Source organism: Metarhizium acridum (assembly GCF_019434415.1).
Source record: "Metarhizium acridum strain ARSEF 324 chromosome Unknown scaffold_72, whole genome shotgun sequence".
Taxonomy (NCBI): Eukaryota; Fungi; Ascomycota; class Sordariomycetes; order Hypocreales; family Clavicipitaceae; genus Metarhizium; species Metarhizium acridum.
Genome location: NW_027094019.1, coordinates 983,131 through 1,000,909, shown reverse-complemented (window position 1 = coordinate 1,000,909; position 17,779 = coordinate 983,131). Strand labels below are relative to the sequence as shown.

The following is a 17,779-nucleotide window of genomic DNA, read 5'->3' as shown; positions in this document are numbered from 1 at the left end:
TGCCTGGACCTTGGAAACATGGTGGAACTAGATAGCTCCACACTTGTCGATGCCACAGGCTTGAAACCGCCTTTGCTCGAAATTGAACCTTGAGCGTTGTCAATCTGGAAGAGGCGACTGCCATTGCAAGGCTGTCCGGTGAGGCAACAGTAGCAGGCAGTAGTAGTACATACTAGTACCCGCAAGCCCGCCAAACCGGCCTGGCTCAACCCGCCGGGCAGTTTCCCACTGTGGCTGCCCTCTAGCCAACATTGAACAGATTAATCAATTGATCAATCCCTCCCTGCTTAGACAGCAGATGCTGATGCGCCTGCCAGGCCCCGAACTGCCGCAACAGGTCGCCACTCCACCAACTGCCCAACATTGAACCTTCGTGGGCACCCTCAGTGCTGTAAATTGGCAACCGGCGCCGCCACAGTGCCGAAACCATCGCGATCGCGGTACCGGCACAACGTCTTCATAACGCCAGGACTACCCCCTCAAGCTATCGCGCCTCATTGACTTCAGTACCTGGAACTTTCACTGTTGGGCCCTCACCTGGCTCCCTCATCCAGCCGCGCCGTGTTCGGATTGATCGAGTGCTCGATGAATCAGCCCATTCCTCGACCGGCTAGACGGTGCCGTAGCCGCCCACGCCAACCTTAGCCTGGTTAGTTCAGGTCCCAGCCAAGGCCAGCCGTTGCCACGGGCTCTGCTACCGCTGCTCAGGTGCTCAGGCGTTGCTGCAACAGAGCATTGGCTTGAGCACTTGAGCACTATCGCTTCCTGCTGACTGCTGACGGCTGCTAATCACCCTCTGCTGTTGCTTCGTCTGCAGCTCTCTGGTCAACTGGTTGCTTCTCAACAATACTGCAAGTGGTCTGCCCTGCCCTTGGGCCTTTCCGCAGATACCCCATCCCATCCAGCCGGTCCATGGCCAAGGCGTGAAAGTCCGTCCGTCCACTTGGGCACTTGTTCTCCCATTCCTCCTATTACCACCATACCACGGTCTTGTGGACTTCTTTTTTTTTCCTGTTCTTCTTTCCTTCGTCTTCATCTTCATCTCCATTATCATCTCTCCTTCTCGATTCACTCACCTTATCCCCTTCCTTTTTCACCCACCTCTCTGCCCCCGTCCACCGGCACGCGAAGAACTCCTGCCAGAATCTCAATTTCTCTGGCGTGTACCCCCTTTCTTCGCTGCATCATCTCCGAGCCCCCCGTTTCCCCTCCCGATTCCAACTTTCATGTCGCGTCTCTTCGCTTTTCCGTTCGATCTCTCTCTTCCTCTCCCTTGTCTCTAAGCGTTGCGTTGCACACATCGACTGGCATTTTTTTTCCTTCTTGCGTTGTCTCGTTCTTCGCCGCCGTTGTTCGCGCCCTCTAGTCCACGAGCTTCCAGTATCGTGCCTCCGCTACCGTTCCCCGAGCCGAATCTGTAATATCGTTGCACAGCCTTTCGATCCTTTGCTACAAGAATCGAACCAAGAACGGGGGAAAGATAAAAATATATTTTAGCCCATCTCACGAGGCGGCCGTTGTCGATGCAACATCTGTCTATGTTCTCCCCAAGTTAGTTCGAGATCAATTTTCCACTGTGTCACTTTGACACGCCCTCTGTTCCTACTCGACTCTTGGCTTGTCGAATAGTAAATCAACAGAAAGATATCGAAAAAAGCTTGCGGCAGACCTGCCAGTTGGAGTCAAGACTCTTCGACACAGACACTCGTTTTGATTATTTACACTCGTTTGGTCGCTGGCGTCCTTTGATTGCGTCGTCCGCACCCCGACTCTTCCTTTCCTATATAAGAAAAGAGAAAAAAAGCCACCCAGCTTCACGTTACTCTTCTTCGTTCGTGTTAGGAAGCTGAAGAAACAGCAAATCCTCGGTGAAGGAAACGAAAAGGTTCGCATGTTTTGCAACAAACGTGTTTGTTTCTCCCCCCGAAGCGTCTTTGAACGCCCGCTTTTGTGCACAATCAGCCCATTGTACTCGATCAGTTGTCCACCTGTTCAAACGCCGCAAATTTCACTGCAGCCTATTGCTAACTGTGCATGTTGCAGTCAGTCCCGAGTGTCGTTAAATCTTTTACTCGAGACGGCTGCATATTAACTAGGCTACCCTTTTCCTTGTCGAGACTTGCCGGAACTAGAGAACAAACAGAGCGTCTTCGTGGTACACCGAACATATCCTTTCTGACTATACCAAGCCTTAAAGCCGAAGCATGGCTGCATTGGTGCAGACGTATCCGCAGCAGACTTCTACAGCCACGATGCTTCAAACTCGCCCTTCGTCAACAGGTGGCATGATGACGACTAATCAGTCGCACGGTAACCATCCATATAATATGGGCAGCTCACAGGCTCCAAGATCTGCCTATAGCTCTAACGGGTCTGCTGGATATAGAAGTGGCTCTGTTTCTAGACAGCCTTTTGCATTCTCTAGCACGCCAAACTTGGGTCAGACTTTGTCATGGCAGCAATACGGCACATACAGAACAACTCCTTCCGCCGCAGCCCCCTCGTCGCCATCTCATGATTCTGGAATCAACTACCGCCCTGCCGCACAGAGCAGCCCCTCCGCCAACTCCATGGGTCATCCGAACTCTTTCGGAGTAGGTTATAGTGGCTCGCGAGATGATTCTGCTCTGACACTCGGCCGAGCCACGGCACCTACAGCACGGCCCCAATCGTATTTGTCTGTTTCCACACAGCCCTCCTTTTCGTCCTCTACCAAGCAGAGTGGTCCAGATCGGTACAGACGGACAACCACTGTTCAACCTTCTCACCATAGTCGCTCTCAAAGTACCACGCTCTCGCCCAGTCCATCAATGGTGTCTCCAAGCCAAGCGTATCAAGCGAACAGGAGATATTCTGCGTCAAACATGTCTGCCAATCAAGGTTTGGCATCTGTATCTTCAATGGATGACCTACAGCAATACAAGAAGGCTGGTCAAGATGACGCCATGAGAATGCGTAGACGCAGTGTGCACACAATCGACACTCAAGAGTTGAACACAAGGCCGATCTCGCGTGATAGTGCCGAAGGAAAACAGGCTCGCCTCTTGCAGACCAACTCTCATTCACGCAATGGAAGTTCGGAGAGTGTTGCCTCAACCCGCAGCAGCCATTCCAGGCGCTCATCTGTAAGTAGTCGCGTTGATTCTCACCTACCCAATCAGCTCGATTGAATGCATGTTATCTGTACTAACGAGGGTTGATGTGCAGGCAACCAACCATAACGTGTCTACCCCCACCAGTAACCCCTCTTTACCTGGAAGTGATGAAACTGCCAAAAATGAACAGCAGAAGATGCTTAGTGTCGCTCCTCGTGGCTCCTCGTCTGATGTTGTTAAGCGCACCCACAGCCCTTCGCCTCTATCCAAGCCGGCGACGATGGCAAATGAGGCCACCGAGGACACCGCGTCGGCGTCTGGCGCCGCACCCAACTTCGAGTCTCCTGCCGCCAAGCAACTGGCTGCACTCAACCAAAAAGGGGGCAAAGCCAAAAGCAAAACTTCGAGATTGCGACGAGCTTTCTCATTTGGTAGTGCCGCCGAATTTCGAAAGGCTGCGGAGGAGGCGGAGAAGGCCGAACCATCCAAGCTTCATAAAGAACCAACAGCGGAGGAGGCATACGATGCTGAGCAGGCACGTATTGCCCAGGCACAAGAGGCCGGTGGTATTGGGAATAGCATTTATGGTGGAAGATTCTTTGGATCTACGGACAACCTCTCCATCTCCTCTACTGCTTCATCGGCGTCAATTATGATTCGCAAGATGGGCCGCGGGATGAAGAAGAGCACCCGATCGCTCGTTGGTCTCTTCAGACCAAAGTCAGTCATTGGCGTTCCTGCCGCTGAACCGCTGGCACCGGAGGCCAGCCAAGCAACGGTTTCAATGATCACAGTGGAGGCTGAAGCTCAACGTGTGAACGTAACAGCAGATCCTCATGCTGCTAACGGGGTAACTGGATTCCCGCGCCTCGAGCGGAACTCAATCGATGCTGCTCACGTGCCTGAGATTGGCGACGAAAGACTGGGTAGCTCAGTAGGAGAGCAGCGTAAGAGCATTGTTGGTGGGGATAAGGAACGCGCTGAAGTGCTCGCCGCCGTGAGAAAGGGTATTTTGAAGCGTGAGTGCTCAAGGCAACTGTCCATCATATTTTCATGGTCTTCCAATTGGCAGCCACTTACCTACGTTTTTACAGGACCTGGAAGCCCTTCAGTGAGAGTCACAGACGGGTGCCCTTCCCCAGACCTAGTTCTCCCCAACATCCCGGCCGTTGCTGACTCCCCAATTTCGAGTGCGCCTAGCACACCCAATGACGAGACTCTGGGCCATAAGAGGGCCGGTTCGATCGCCATTGGTAGCGAAGATTACTTCGTGTCTGCTTTGCGCCTTCGCCAAGACAGCCAGTCGGGAACGCCACCTGCCAAGCGAAATGCCACATTTTCGCCTCGTATCATCTTTTACGACACGTGGCCCAGTCAAGAGTACGATCGCCGCGGAGAAATTGCCACGTGCAATCGGCTCACTCCTTTGCTTGCACAGCAGATCAAGGAAGAACTCAACTCGTTCAAGATGGTGAGTTTGGGAGCCAAACGGTCCTACATAGGGAATACAAAGACTGACGCGATTGGCAGGAAATGGAGGTACATGAGAACTCCAAGATCTACACCCACTTCTTCTGATGACAGTAATACCCCAACCACGGGGGACAGCTTTAGCTGATTGATTTTTTCAATGACGGGACGTTGAGGGCCCAAACAAGCCATGTATTCATTTCACATTTAAAATTGTAGGCGTTTCAGGGACAGCATAGTACGGTGTCGATGGCGTTTTCAGTTTGTCTCAAGTCAACATGTCAGTCGGGAATTTAGCCCCAAAGTCATACACATGTCATTAATATTGCGGCTACGCTATGGAGCGATCATGGACAGATTAGAGAGGTTTCAGCAGGCGCTGAAATAGGGCTTGTGCTTCAAAGGAAGCCATCGAGTCGAGGTTAGGCTTGTTGGTGGACTGGAGAGGCGGGAATTGAACGCAATCTTGAAGGATGCACATCGGCGGATGCAATGAGAATACAATAGCGAATGGTGTATAGCGATTGGTGTAGAGAGTTTGAATGAAGTTGTCTTTTGTTGCCGTATCTGATTAGAATGATGGTCTTTGGCCTCTAGGGATGCTGTTTTTAATCACATGATTTCGAGAGAGAAAAGATGAGCATAGTATACTAGAAATACATGCGTGCATTTTCCGTTTTGTAGTTTCAGCAGGCCCGCGATTACAGTTTGATATGTTGAGCGCAAGATTTCCTAGGTAGATATGGAGCGTCTACTCCGTAGATGTCTGAAATGTCGTGTTGGACCGAGATTGGCTAGTGTGACCCACAAGGGTCGGCCCCGATGCCACCTGCGTCCCGGCTGAATGTGGCGCAACAAGTCTCGCCCCGATTTTTTTTCCCTCGTCTCAGCGTCACAAACAGACAGGATCTGCAACATTCGAACAACTTCAGGGCACAATCCCTTGCTTCCTTATGCAGAGATCCGGGAAACTAGCTGGAGTTTTCCTGCAAGCTTCCATCTCTCCCCCTCGAAGATACGCTGCGACTTTGAATCCAGCTGTTTCGAGGCTAGTTGCGACGATGACTGGGGTAGAGAAACCTCAAGATGCGCCCGGCGCTGACGCTGCCTGGGCGGCAAAGAAGTTGCATGGACGAGAGTTTTATGAAAGCATTGGGAGCCCCAAGTATATTGTAGCTCCCATGGTGGACCAATCAGAGTTTGTATGTGCTCAATGATCCAGGGACTCTATCGGTGATTGTTATTCACAAGGTGACTAACTCCATCTACAGGCCTGGCGAATGCTTACACGATCCTTCCTCACTGACGAAGAAAAGAAGAAGATGCTCGCATACACTCCAATGTTCCACGCCCGACTCTTCTCCCAGGAAAGCAAATACCGCAAGACGCATTTCCAATCCACAAAACCCGACTCCCAGGAACCTTGGCTCGACGGCAACCCGTCCATTGACAGACCTCTATTCGTACAGTTCTGCGCCAACGACCCCGAGGCCCTTCTCTCCGCCGCAAAGCAGGTTAGCCCATACTGCGACGCCGTCGACCTGAATTTGGGCTGTCCCCAGGGCATTGCGCGCAAGGGCCACTACGGCGCGTTCCTACAAGAGGACCAGGATCTGATTTTCCGCCTCATCAACACCCTGCACAAGGAGTTGTCGATCCCCGTCACAGCCAAAATTCGGATACTAGAAGACAAAGAAAAGACGTTGGAGTATGCGCAAAATGTGTTGAGGGCGGGTGCGTCAATATTGACCGTCCACGGACGACGGCGAGAGCAAAAGGGCCACCTGACGGGCGTGGCGGACTGGAAGGTGCTCAGGTTCCTGAGGGACAGCCTGCCTCCCGAGACGGTGATATTTGCAAACGGAAACATCCTGCAGGGCGGCGACATCGACGAGTGTCTGGCGGCAACGGGCGCAGACGGCGTCATGAGCGCCGAGGGCAACCTCAGCGATCCCGCGCTTTTTGCCAAAGCCCCGCCCGTCGGCGAAGAAGGGAGGGAGTACTGGCGCGGGAAGGACGGGAGAGGCGGCTGGCGAGTCGATGCCATCACGCGTCGCTACCTGGATATACTGCACCGATACGCCCTTGGAGTCGAGCCGCCCGCCCGACGACCCCTGTTTGTGCCGGGAGACGACACGGCCTGGATGGAGGAGCGGCCGCAAGAGGCTCAACAAGAGGAGGAACGCCCTCACAAGCGGCGCAAGAAGGACACTGACGGTGGGAAACGCGATGAGCCTTCGCCGAATCTGGTCGCTATGCAGCCTCACCTGTTCCACCTCTTGCGGCACTTTGTCTCCAAGCACACTGACATAAGAGACTTGTTGGCACGCAGTCGCAGGGACGGCATCCAGGGGTACGAAAGGGTCCTGGAGGCGGTTGAGCGGCGGGTCGCGAAAGAATTACTAGACTACGAAGCCACGGAGGGCAAGAGTTTTCAGGACGAACTAGAGAGCTTGGGGGATGGCAAGGACGATGAGGTTGAGGGCGAGAGCTCAAAGGCGACGGTGAGGAGGTGCAAGAGGCCGGTGTGGGTGGCGCAGCCGATTGTGAGGCCGTTGCCGGCCGAGGCTCTGGCCAAGGGGGCAATCAGGCTGAGCAAGAAGGAGCTGGAGGCCAAGGCGAAGGGGGAGAGTGTTGTGACGAAGGTGACAAACGGCCATGAGCCCGAGGAGGGGAGGCCGGAAGCGAAGAATGGGGATGAGGCTGCGGAGGAAGGAAGAAAAGAAGAGATCGAGGCTCGGGATGAGCTTGTATCTGGGTAAATTTGCATATAGAGGGAAAGCATTGTACTTATAGATGTTACATATAATAAACGCGGGACCAGCACAATGTTTCTAGCATGATTTTTATTCTTTGTATTAGGCGGTATGAACGACTTATTGTCGAGTCATGGCTTTGTAGTGCCCCTTCATGTCCTGTCTTGGCACATCAACTACCTAGGTAGTTCATATCTCGGCATCCGCGGTTAGGAGAACCAATATTAGAGATCCTGGGCCTCCATCTGGTCTTCCCGTTCCTCATTGCTCTTTGTCTCATCGTCAGCAGCTTCCTCCTGATCGCCCTTTCCACCGAAGTATCCCATAAGCCCGCCCAAAGTGACCGCACCAACCCCAACACCCTGTGCGACGCCATTCACAATCGCCAGACTTGCTCCGCCGGCGCCGGCGCTCTGAAGAGTTGCGAAGGCGCTGCCAGAAGCGACGGACCCAATACCGCTATGTATGGTCGCCGCGAGAGATCCTACATGCTGTTCAACATGGGGTCTCGGGAGCGACGTGAAATAAGAGGGATGAGATTTGAAGGGAAGTAGTTACCTGCTGTTATTCCCGAAGAACTGAATCCTGCTGCGGCCAAAGCTGGGGTAGACAGGAGAGCTGGGGCTGCCACAACAGCGGCTCCGGTACCAATTACCGCAGCAGCGACGGGATGCTCGGTGGCAATGTTTTTGATTCGTTCCCCGGCCGAGGTACCGTGAGATGCGAGGAATGCCTTTGCGCCAACAGCTGCGGGGATGACGCGATTTGCAGTTATATCCATGAGTTGCTCTGCAGCCACGCCACCATGAGAAGTAAGAAAGGCTCCTTTGCCAGTGGCTGCGGCGCCGGTGTGGACTGCTACCTTTTCGATTCGTTGTGCCATGCTGAATACGGTAGATGCAGAATGCCGCTTGCGTCTCCTTAAAAGTCCTGGTGACAAAGGTCGGACGAGAGATGTGTCTTTTTGTAAGCGTGTGAACAAGGTGGGTTAAAATATATGCCAGTTGGGTTGAAAGCAAGCTTGTTTGACAAACGAGGCTGCCGCCTGTTGACAGTTGTAGTGCGTTTGCTGACTGCAGACTCACAATATGAGTGACCGCATATGTGACCTATCACCTGCAGTGTAACTTCTCCTCTAGATGCTCGTAGGTTTCAATCGCACTGGATAACTACATCCCCCTTGCCAAGCTTTCATCACCTAGAAACACTCCCCAATCCAACTCTGTAAGCTGCTCATTACACCAGCCAAAGAGATCCAGGCTCCCCTCCGTTGCAGAAGGCGTTTGGCCGTCCACTTCCCCAGTGGCTGTAAGAGCCTCGTACAACGCAGACACCATATCTGGGGATCGATCAGATGTTCGCATCCATGGCCGCATTTCGGTAAATGTGTCCAGCGCTTTTGCCAAGCTCGTCTGCCAGGCGATGACTTCGTCTGATAATGGTGATGATACTTGTTGCTGTTGACGCTGTTCCATATTTCTTTTGATTGAAATGCTGAGCAGCGGCACGGTACATGCCTGAAACAGATACCATGAAGAATGCCACACGTGGATGCGGTTCGGGGACCAGTATTGTGCTGTGGAGTCTATTGCTTCTGCGGCAATGGAGCAGCAGTCATCGAGTATGTGGCCTTGTTCGGGAAGGAGTTCTGGGGTTTTACGCTTCAAGTCGTGAGCCACGAAGAGTATAAGGGATCGCGCGAGAATGATTCGGGCGTTGTAATATCTCGTTTTCAATAGCTCTCGCGCGAACCGGAACCTTTGAGGAGCATTGCCAACCCGTTTGGTTTCTTGAGTTAGGCTCTTGTACCCCGTTTGCAGCTCGGCGTCGAGGGCTAGAATCTCCTGGTTGGAGAGACGGCTAAGCTGGGCGAAGCGATGTTGGGCCCATTCGAAGATTAGACAGAAGTCAATTTTGGCGCAGAGCAATGCGGCTTCTTGGTCATCTGGGTAGAGACATGATGGAAAGCATGTGTCCATGGTGCTGCTTTCCCATCGACCACAGGTAGGGCGACCTTGGGTCATGCAAGCCAGGGTGTCGAGGCAGAAAAAAGATCACCATGTTCGTCTTCTGATTTCAACACGCCTTCGATATGATTCCATTTCGCCAGGGTCTGGTGCCTCCATGGCCCTGCGAGGTTCACGGTGTAGACCGAGCGCAATGACTACCCGCTGGGCTGCACCGAGGATGCCATATGCCATGTTAGGTGAGTTCCGATAGTGTAGGTAGTATCCGCCAAGGAGGCATAGGGCCTGCAGACTTTCAAGGTTGCCAGACCCTAGACTATCCAATCCTGTAAATGGGTGGGCTTCCTGATAATACTGCTCGTGTAAGCCCTCGCTTCCAGAAGCTGTTGATCCCAAAGCAAAGACCTTGTTCAAGAGTCCCATCCACGACCCATCCTGACGAGTGCCAGATTTATACTGGCTTCGAAAGCCTTGTTCATCTAATAGTAGAGTAGGGGGATGGACATGTTCGAAATAAAAGTCAATACAGCGCTATTCCCGCAGAGCACTCAGTGCTGGGTCTCTGCCGATAATAGGCGCCTCCAGTTGTGCTTGCGAGGGCACTGCAGTCAGTGATCTGGCACATTTGTTGGTATGCTCCTCGGCGGCAGGACACAATTGGAAGACGGTCCTGAATACGGCGCTCATGGATGTTACGCCGAGATAAGAGCGCGCAGGATGATTGTCTGCAGCCAATCCGAGGGCATTGATATCGTTACTGGCAACGGCAGCAGGTTGGTCAAGATATTCGTCCCATTGGCGTTCCTCGGCTGCTTCACCATTTTCCGATACGGGGGCGGACCCGTCAGCAGGTGAGCCGGAGGCAAACTGGCCATCTTCTTCTCGTCTTTGAGGAAGAATGGGGGGTGGACCTGGCGTGATGGGTATATGAGGAGGCAACTGTTGCATCTTGTTGCGTGGAGAGACATGGTTTATGCTAAGCAGCTCGAGGAGTTCACTTTGACTCTTTTCCAAGAGATGTTTTAGATTGGAACCGGGAAAGAGAGTCCCCAGAACCTTGAATTGCAATTTGAGCTGCTCTGATGTTTTGTCAAGAGTGCTATTGCGAATGCCGTGTCAGATGGGTTTACACGACCAACACGTAGGCAGAGCGTCAAGGTACCTCCTGCTCACGGCATTGCGCCTGGAGCGTTGGCGGAACTCGCAGGAGTCTGCATTGCGGTAGAAGACGCAGCTACTGCAGGGATGGCGGCCGTCACACTTGATCTTGCGACGAGTGCATTCACTTTACTTTGCGGCCGGATGGCGGCGGTGGTGATGTGGCCGAAGCTTGCGAGCTGGACATGTCGCCTCGGCCATTGTGGGCAGAGCAGAGCCGTACAGAAAGGCACAGGCTATGGTGTTGGCACAAGTTGGTTCATACAGCTTAACTGTACGAGATAGAGCGAACGTAGGAAGTGCTTCAATGCTGGGTGCCGAGACATTTCTAGGAGGTCAGGATGAAGCGGCATTGAGACAGCAGCTTGAAGTTGTTGACCTGATAAGCGAGGCCAAGCCAACGAGTCCAAGCGAACCCCGGACTCTGCCAAGTCTGGTATGTACCTAGTAGTTACTTCTTGTTCGGTCTCCGTGTCAGGGACCGGCCACCAAGGTTCAGGGCTCAAAAGTACCTACCTAGTAACTAGTACTAGCATTTATTGAACAGGTGGGGACAAGGGGACCAGTGCCGAGTACCGAGCATACCCTCAAGTTCGCACCAGACAGTGGCTCCATGCTCTCATGTTTCCTAAAGCTTCTGTCGAGCCAGGCACAGACATTTGAGCACAAAGATTCATCTGCCAGGGCATCGAACATGATAATCCATCATCCATAGAGAGCCATAAATCCCTGCCTGCTCTAGTTACACGGTGAGCAAATGCAGCTATTCTTGGACTAGCACTCGAGCTCAGAGCACCCAACTCATGTACATTCACCTTCGACTCCGTAAACCATCAACTGTTCGCAGCGCCGCCCCGAGCATCGTTCTCCTCTAGGTCGCTAGACATTCATCCGCGACTTGATTGCCCGTCCGCCACAACATGCGCCAACGCCATGCGCCATGCCCTCACCTCGCGCCGTCGGAAACATACATCCCCGTCAACGGTATCAAATCCGCCTATGTCGACTCTGGCAAGCCTCGTCCCGCAATGTGGGGGACAGTAGCTCTGCCGTGGGGGACATGACGCCTCAAAGAGATCATTGACTTTCAACCTCTGCAGTTTACAACAATCACACCGTGGGGGTGAGAGGGAGAGTACTTGGGTCTGTCATGGGTTCACATACTTGTCTTTCATGTATCGACAGAAAACTTGGCTGCTCGTTCTGTTCTTGTCACTACTGCTCTACCGCAACGGACACAACACACCATGATACATACACGAAGTTCAGCTCACCAACGACTGGACCTTTAAACAGCGGGAGTGGCCGTCAGAAGAATGGCTTCCCGTTTCTCGAGCCCCTAGTCAAATCCACATGGATTTGCTGGCTCATCAAAAGTATTACATGCAAATAATATCGTTAAAGATACAAAACAGTCACTGACTATGCACCAGAATACCAGATCCATTCGTGGACATGAATGAGCGTGCTGTACAATGGATTGGTGAAAAAGTGTGGCAATATCGCGTCTCGTTTCCTGCCCGAAAAGCCTCCTCCTCAAGCGCTACCACAGACCTCGTCTTCGAAGGTCTTAATATATTTGCGACAGTGTTGCTCAATGGCAGAAAAATTCTCAAGACAGATAATATGTTCGTCTCTTATCAAGTCAACATCGGTGAGCACATCAAACCTGACGGGAATAATATTTTGGAGATTATATTCGACTCTGCTTTGATTCGTGGCCGAGAGCTCGTCAAGGAACACAGTCACGAGCACAAATTTCTTGTTAGACAGCCCGAGGCTGGCCGAGTGGCCGTGAGGAAAGCCCAGTATAACTGGGGTTGGGATTGGGGCCCTATGCTCATGACTGCGGCACCCTGGAAGCCTGTGTATCTCGAGCAGTATACTGCTCGCCTGGACGATGTGTGGGCTGAAAGGGCTCAGACTTGGAGACGGTCACCATTACAATTTACACCAATGTCGTGGGGAACCTTTATCCTGATGACCGACTCGCCATCTCCCTAAGACTCGAGGGCAGAAAGGTGTTAGAAGAACCCCCGTACCCCGAAATGGCAAGTATGCTGTTCCCTTCAAGATTGCAACCCCCCAGCTCTGGCATCCTCTCAACTATGGCAAGCAAACCCGCTACGAACTCCAGGCCAGCGTTGTGCGGAGTGGTGAAGAGCTGCATTCTACATCAAAGTTGATCGGTTTCCGTCGCGCCGAGCTTGTCCAAGAACCTGATGCCCATGGCAAGTCGTTCTACTTCCGCATCAACAATGTCGACGTATTCGGCGGGGGCTCATGCTGGGTCCTCGCCGACTCGTATCTGTCACAAATCTCCTCTGTGCGTTACCACGACTGGATCAAGCTTATGGCGGAAGGTAACCAAGTCATGATTCGCGTGTGGGGAGGTGGAATATACGATGATGCCCTCCTTGATGCCTGTGACGAATTTGGCGTGCTCATATGGCATGATTTCCATTCGTATGTGCCAGCTATCCCACGTATCCATCGTACATGAAGACGCTTGAAATGGAAGTCAGATAGCAACTTCGACGACTTAGATGCCATCCAGCCGTTATAGCTTGGGCAGGGAACAACGAGACTACCAGGTTCAAGAACGATATCGGCTCGACTACGACTTTGAGAACAACGACCCAGAGTCGTGGTGCAAATCAACATTCCCAGCTCGGTACATCTACGAACATTTCCTTCCCGAGCTAGTCAAGCAAGAAGATCCTTTCATGATCTATCATCCATCCAGCCCCTGGGGCGACGGAAGACCTACAGCCGATCCCACAGTCGGAGATATTCACCAATGGAACCGTAAGCCAAGCGTCGTCCTTTCATAAAGTACATAACGAAGCGTAGTCTGGCACGGTGCCGTCAACAAGTACCAGGAAGTATCCCTCCTCGGTGGCCGATTCGTCAGCGAATTCGGCATGGAAGCCTACCCCCATCTATCCACTGTGCGACGCATGACCACCCACTCGCCCCAGCTCTATCCAGGCTCCATGACAATCGACTTAAACAACAAAGGCATCTTCAACGAGCGTCGCATGACGACTTACGTCTCCGAGAACTTCCGCCTTAAGTACGACCTCCCCTCCTACATCCACCTTACGCAGGTCGTGCAAGCGGAAGCCATGCGCGCCGCGTACAAGACCTGGCGCCGCGACTGGGGCACTCCAGGAGACCGTAAATGTGGCGGCGTACTGGTCTAACAACTCAACGATTGCTGGCCATGTCCTGGGCCGTAGTAGACTACTACCTCGTCAAGAAACCCGCATACTACGCCATCTCACCGGCGTTGAGGCCTCTCAATGTTGGCGTGAGCAGGACGTATCACGACTGGACGCAAATAGGATACTATATCGATAAGAATTTGAAACTGTGCACGGGTCAGGCTAACCAGACTCTCCCCGCGAGGGAGTCTACCTTTGACGTGTGGATCGCCAGCTCTAAGGTTCAAGCTGTAAAAGCCAAAGTCACAGTGCGCTTCATCTCCATCCGCTCGGGAAGAGACGTCTCCGAGGGCATAACGGCATACGTGAGCGCTTCAGCGAATGCCGCCACGACGGTATTTTCAAGCAAGCCCCTGAAACCATCCATCCCATATCATGACGACTACACCACCCCATTTGACGCTACGCAGTATGATACGTATGTAGTCTACACGACGTTATCTGTAGATGGCGTCGTGGTCGCCACAGACGCCGCGTGGCCGGATCCCATTAAATCCTCGACCTGTCTAACCGAGGAATCTCATTTGCCATATCCCAAAACCGCGTCACCGTCTCTGCAGACCGCCCCGTCAAGGGCGTGTTCGAAGAGGTGCAAGGCACGAAACGTAGTGACAACGGGTTCGACATCATGCCCGGCGAAAACCACGTCGTTACGGTCGAGGGACCCGTCTCAGCGGATAAACTGCGATGGACGCACTCGGTGCAGACGATACGTCCATGGAAATAAAAATAAGACGTTGGATGTAGACTTTTTGTCAATTTGGTACAGCCACATAATTTAATTGTCAAGCCTAGCTAAACATGCCCAACCTGATGATGCATTTGATGGTATAATTTTGTACATGGTTCCGTTCCAGACAATCTGGCCTTCCGACCCAATTAGTTAATCCTCATGACGGCCCCTCTTGACAGGAGGCGGTGACCTCGACACACTCTCGCTATATCTCCTCCTCTTGGCGGGCATAGGGCTGCGCGATCTCCGCTTGGGCTCCACGGAAACAGATCTGCTGTCTCTGTCCCTGCGCGGGGACCTGCTCCGCGATGCAGAGTAGGACGACCTCCTTCCATTTCGTCTGGGCAAAGGACTCGCTCTTCTAGCTCTCCTAGGTGATGGCGAGCGCGAATCATACGATGGCGATCGAGAGTCTCGCCTGTGCTTTTTGCGTGGCGGGCTGCTTACGGAAGAGCTGTTGCGACGGTACGACCCGCCCCTTGGCGAACGGTCCCGTCCACGAGGCGGACTGACGGACGGAGAAGGGCGGCGGCGATCGCGCGACGGAGAGCGACTGTACGAGCTGTACGAGGCGCTGCGTCGTCTTCCCCTTGGCGCTGGCGAGGGTGACCTGCTTCCGGAGACGGAGCGTCGTCGAGGCGAGGCCGAGTACGAGTCTCTGCGGCCTCGTCTGGGAGACGGCGACCTCGAGTCGTATGACGCTGAACGTGAACGCGAACGCGAACGGGACCGACTCTCAGAGTATGAGCGCGATCTTGTCCGGCGAGAGGGACGTTCGAGACATGGAACGGTCCCGAATTCTACGGGGCGTTCTCGACCGTGATCGGGAAGAATACGACGATCCCGTGTAAGAAGAGTAGCTCGACACGGAGTCTGAGTCCGAGTCATCTGCTGCGGCCGCAGGGGCGGGTAGTGCTGGCTTGGGCATGTTCTGCAGGTATTCTCTCATCTCCTCCGTGAGCGCGCCCAGCCCAATACTGGTAAAGTAATTAATGGAAAACCGAATATTTCGCGGATTGTCCTTGGGGAAAATGCCCTCTAGGTTCGGGCGGAGCGTCTCGTCGGTCATCCTGGTCCTGAGCTTGGGCAGGCCGATTTCTTCCACGATGCTCTGGAATAGAATCTTGATAAAGATACGACTGCTGGACGTAGTTTCGTCCTCGTTGAGATGAATCACCGAAAGGCAGTGCCAGCCGAGGGCGTCCACGCCAAACATGTGCCCGAAAAGCTGGGCGATATTACGAAGCTTGTTATTTTCATAACGGTGGATGGTGTCGTAATACTTGGCGAAGGACTGTTCGAACAGGTCGCACCAGAGGCGGTTGATTTTGGCGAAACGTTCGCCGATGAGGCCGAAGAACTTTGTGTATGTCTTTTCTTGGGAGCAGCATTCAACGATCATGGAGGGCAGCTCGGGTTCTTGGCCGGCGGGGAGGTTGATCTTCATGAGTTTGTGGACAGCTTCCTCGGGGTCGGCACTGGACATGATTGTGAGGTAGATTGTTCTCCGGAGGTTGACGAGATCCGCGTTGGACTGGTCCTTGATTTCCATTGCCTTTGTCTCCTCTTCCTCCTCGTCTTCTGAGCTTTCGTCATCTCCTTCACCGTCGTCTTCGTAATCGCTTCCCTCGCCGAGAATTTCGGCCTTTAGCTTCTTGTATGCCTCCTCGTTCTCCTCCCAGTTGGGGTCAAACTTGAAAATGTTGAGGCCGTCCTGGACGTCAATCTCGCCGTCCAACTCTGCTCGATGTGTGATTTGGTCCTCTTCCTCGACTAGGTCCAGCTCTTCTTTGATGGCAGGGTGGTCTTTAAACTTGTCCTTGCGGACCTGGAACAAGACTTCAATCATGTATTGTGTTCGCTTGTCGATATCGGCTTCGTGCAGGATATTCCTGAACTGGTCAAAGACGGCGACGGAAATAGACGGCTGCATGTCCTCCAGGTATTGACCAACTTCTCGGCAGAATCCAACGGCGATTTCCACACTATCATCGGTCGGCTTGTGCAGCAGCAACAGGAGGATCTGCCCCGCAAGCATCTCGTGCTGGACTTGCTGGTTGATGAGGTGTGCGAGGAAGGTAGTCGACGACAGACAGACAGACTTGTCGTTCCGCTTGAAGCCCTTGCGGAACTGCATGATCAACCTCTTGATCAACAACTCGCCAACCTGAGGCAACTTGGTGTTGACGATGGCTGCCATGGCCGCATAGATGGGGGTGAAGGGCAAACTGGCCGCCTGTGCCTTCATGATGGACCGGCAAAACAAACCCCGTCCCCGGATCAAGTTCTCGCCAAACAGCTCGGGAACAATATGCTTGATATTGGCCGTGTTGACCTTGTTGATCAGACCGTTGATGCTCTTCTTCAGCGCCTCCCAGGCCATGCGCTGATACTCCTTGCTCGTCTTGTCGGTGATTTGCGCCTGCAGCGCCCTTAGCCTCGCGGGCGGGATGTATGTTCCTCCAGACCGCATATTGAGAAGCTTTTCATATTCTGCCTTTGCCGCGGCCTGCTTCTCCTCCTCGGTTCGCACGGGCGGCGGCGTTCGCTCGCGAGGTGGCGGACGGTACGAGTCGGCCTCTCGCTGAGGCCCGCGCTCGCGCCCGCGCTCACGACGCGGAATGCCAACGTCGGCGGACGCCATGGTTGATTCGGCGATTCTGCGACTGGCACAGCGACAGAAGGATGGACGCGCCTGGGGATGCTCAAATGTTGGTTGCGAAGGATATCTCGGTGCACGTTGAAGGAAGATGGAGTGGCTGGCTGACTTGGGAAAAAATGTGTGCACGGACCAACAGGCTGGAGTCACATAAACGCGCCAAGCGTATTCCGTATCCCGCAGCCCAACCCTAACCCTATAACCATAACCCTACTCATATCTCCCGACTCCGTCATCTGCCAGTCTGCCAGAGCTCGACATGAGACTGTTTCTTACCGTCTCTCCTTTGAATCGATTACACAGCTACCACAGTGCTGCAGAGTCTGTACGATGCCGACTTCTTGACTCAGTGGTCTTGTGGCGATGCTCTAGCTACATATCTTACACCGACATTTTCGTGGAACTTGGGGAGGACATGTTTCGATAGACACCCTTCAGCTCTGCACCCGTCTGGCAGATATTGTATAATGTGTTGTCGATACCAGAGATATTTTCCAGGAGAAGAATGGCGACAAATATCTGCTATTTAAAATCCATGGGCTTGGGCAAACACAAGGGCCTCTGTCCACTCAAGTTGTCTTTCACTGCACTCGTGCATGGTCAATGTTTAGATAGGGAGAGTGTGTGAGAGAGAAAGAGCCGTTCCCATGGCTCCCAAGTCTCCCCCGGCCAGAAATACGAATAGACCGAAAATGTGTCCATCAAACAGCTTCT

The 17,779-nt window shown here is 53.2% G+C and overlaps 10 protein-coding genes across 10 annotated transcripts; 6 read left to right on the top strand and 4 right to left on the bottom strand.

The window, feature by feature from the left end:
• The first annotated feature begins 975 nt into the window (after positions 1 to 975).
• Positions 976 to 5,232, top strand: BNI4_1 (bud neck involved protein). The gene is made up of 4 exons (XM_066119196.1): positions 976 to 1,885; positions 2,044 to 3,125; positions 3,208 to 4,566; positions 4,626 to 5,232. The coding sequence occupies exons 2-4, from the start codon at positions 2,205 to 2,207 to the stop codon at positions 4,671 to 4,673; spliced, it is 2,328 nt and encodes a 775-aa protein (XP_065975833.1). The 5' UTR covers positions 976 to 1,885; positions 2,044 to 2,204; the 3' UTR covers positions 4,674 to 5,232.
• A 181-nt stretch (positions 5,233 to 5,413) lies between these two features.
• DUS1_1 (tRNA dihydrouridine synthase) lies at positions 5,414 to 7,402 on the top strand. The gene is made up of 2 exons (XM_007808510.2): positions 5,414 to 5,767; positions 5,837 to 7,402. The coding sequence occupies exons 1-2, from the start codon at positions 5,519 to 5,521 to the stop codon at positions 7,325 to 7,327; spliced, it is 1,740 nt and encodes a 579-aa protein (XP_007806701.2). The 5' UTR covers positions 5,414 to 5,518; the 3' UTR covers positions 7,328 to 7,402.
• A 143-nt stretch (positions 7,403 to 7,545) lies between these two features.
• J3458_007088 (uncharacterized protein) lies at positions 7,546 to 8,204 on the bottom strand (the record flags this gene model as incomplete). Its single annotated transcript, XM_007808511.1, has 2 exons — positions 7,546 to 7,805; positions 7,880 to 8,204. The coding sequence occupies 2 exons, from the start codon at positions 8,202 to 8,204 to the stop codon at positions 7,546 to 7,548; spliced, it is 585 nt and encodes a 194-aa protein (XP_007806702.1).
• A 286-nt stretch (positions 8,205 to 8,490) lies between these two features.
• Positions 8,491 to 9,300, bottom strand: J3458_007087 (uncharacterized protein; the record flags this gene model as incomplete). The annotated part of the gene is made up of 1 exon (XM_007808512.2): positions 8,491 to 9,300. The coding sequence occupies one exon, from the start codon at positions 9,298 to 9,300 to the stop codon at positions 8,491 to 8,493; it is 810 nt and encodes a 269-aa protein (XP_007806703.2).
• A 519-nt stretch (positions 9,301 to 9,819) lies between these two features.
• Positions 9,820 to 10,395, bottom strand: J3458_007086 (uncharacterized protein; the record flags this gene model as incomplete). Its single annotated transcript, XM_007808513.2, has 1 exon — positions 9,820 to 10,395. Exon 1 carries the CDS (start codon positions 10,234 to 10,236, stop codon positions 9,820 to 9,822), a length of 417 nt encoding a protein of 138 aa, XP_007806704.2. The 5' UTR covers positions 10,237 to 10,395.
• A 1,506-nt stretch (positions 10,396 to 11,901) lies between these two features.
• Positions 11,902 to 12,450, top strand: J3458_007085 (uncharacterized protein; the record flags this gene model as incomplete). Its single annotated transcript, XM_066119195.1, has 1 exon — positions 11,902 to 12,450. One exon carries the CDS (start codon positions 11,902 to 11,904, stop codon positions 12,448 to 12,450), a length of 549 nt encoding a protein of 182 aa, XP_065975832.1.
• Positions 12,451 to 12,992: 542 nt separating this feature from the next.
• On the top strand, positions 12,993 to 13,280 carry J3458_007084 (uncharacterized protein; the record flags this gene model as incomplete). The annotated part of the gene is made up of 1 exon (XM_066119194.1): positions 12,993 to 13,280. One exon carries the CDS (start codon positions 12,993 to 12,995, stop codon positions 13,278 to 13,280), a length of 288 nt encoding a protein of 95 aa, XP_065975831.1.
• A 90-nt stretch (positions 13,281 to 13,370) lies between these two features.
• Positions 13,371 to 13,652, top strand: J3458_007083 (uncharacterized protein; the record flags this gene model as incomplete). Its single annotated transcript, XM_007808514.2, has 1 exon — positions 13,371 to 13,652. One exon carries the CDS (start codon positions 13,371 to 13,373, stop codon positions 13,650 to 13,652), a length of 282 nt encoding a protein of 93 aa, XP_007806705.2.
• Positions 13,653 to 13,672: 20 nt separating this feature from the next.
• On the top strand, positions 13,673 to 14,455 carry J3458_007082 (uncharacterized protein; the record flags this gene model as incomplete). The annotated part of the gene is made up of 1 exon (XM_066119193.1): positions 13,673 to 14,455. One exon carries the CDS (start codon positions 13,673 to 13,675, stop codon positions 14,453 to 14,455), a length of 783 nt encoding a protein of 260 aa, XP_065975830.1.
• Positions 14,410 to 17,117, bottom strand: CWC22 (pre-mRNA-splicing factor cwc22). Its single transcript, XM_007808515.2, has one exon. It carries the CDS (start codon positions 17,048 to 17,050, stop codon positions 15,143 to 15,145), a length of 1,908 nt encoding a protein of 635 aa, XP_007806706.2. The 5' UTR covers positions 17,051 to 17,117; the 3' UTR covers positions 14,410 to 15,142.
• Between the last annotated feature and the right edge of the window lie 662 nt (positions 17,118 to 17,779).

Excerpts from the sequence above, each read along its gene's own strand:
- BNI4_1 (XM_066119196.1), top strand. The coding sequence starts at position 2,205 with ATGGCTGCATTGGTGCAGACGTATCCGCAGCAGACTTCTACAGCCACG. Across the intron at positions 3,126-3,207 it reads GCCATTCCAGGCGCTCATCT|GCAACCAACCATAACGTGTC; the intron begins GTAAGTAGTCGC and ends GTTGATGTGCAG. Across the intron at positions 4,567-4,625 it reads AACTCAACTCGTTCAAGATG|GAAATGGAGGTACATGAGAA; the intron begins GTGAGTTTGGGA and ends CGCGATTGGCAG.
- DUS1_1 (XM_007808510.2), top strand. The coding sequence starts at position 5,519 with ATGCAGAGATCCGGGAAACTAGCTGGAGTTTTCCTGCAAGCTTCCATC. Across the intron at positions 5,768-5,836 it reads TGGTGGACCAATCAGAGTTT|GCCTGGCGAATGCTTACACG; the intron begins GTATGTGCTCAA and ends CTCCATCTACAG.
- CWC22 (XM_007808515.2), bottom strand. The coding sequence starts at position 17,050 with ATGGCGTCCGCCGACGTTGGCATTCCGCGTCGTGAGCGCGGGCGCGAG.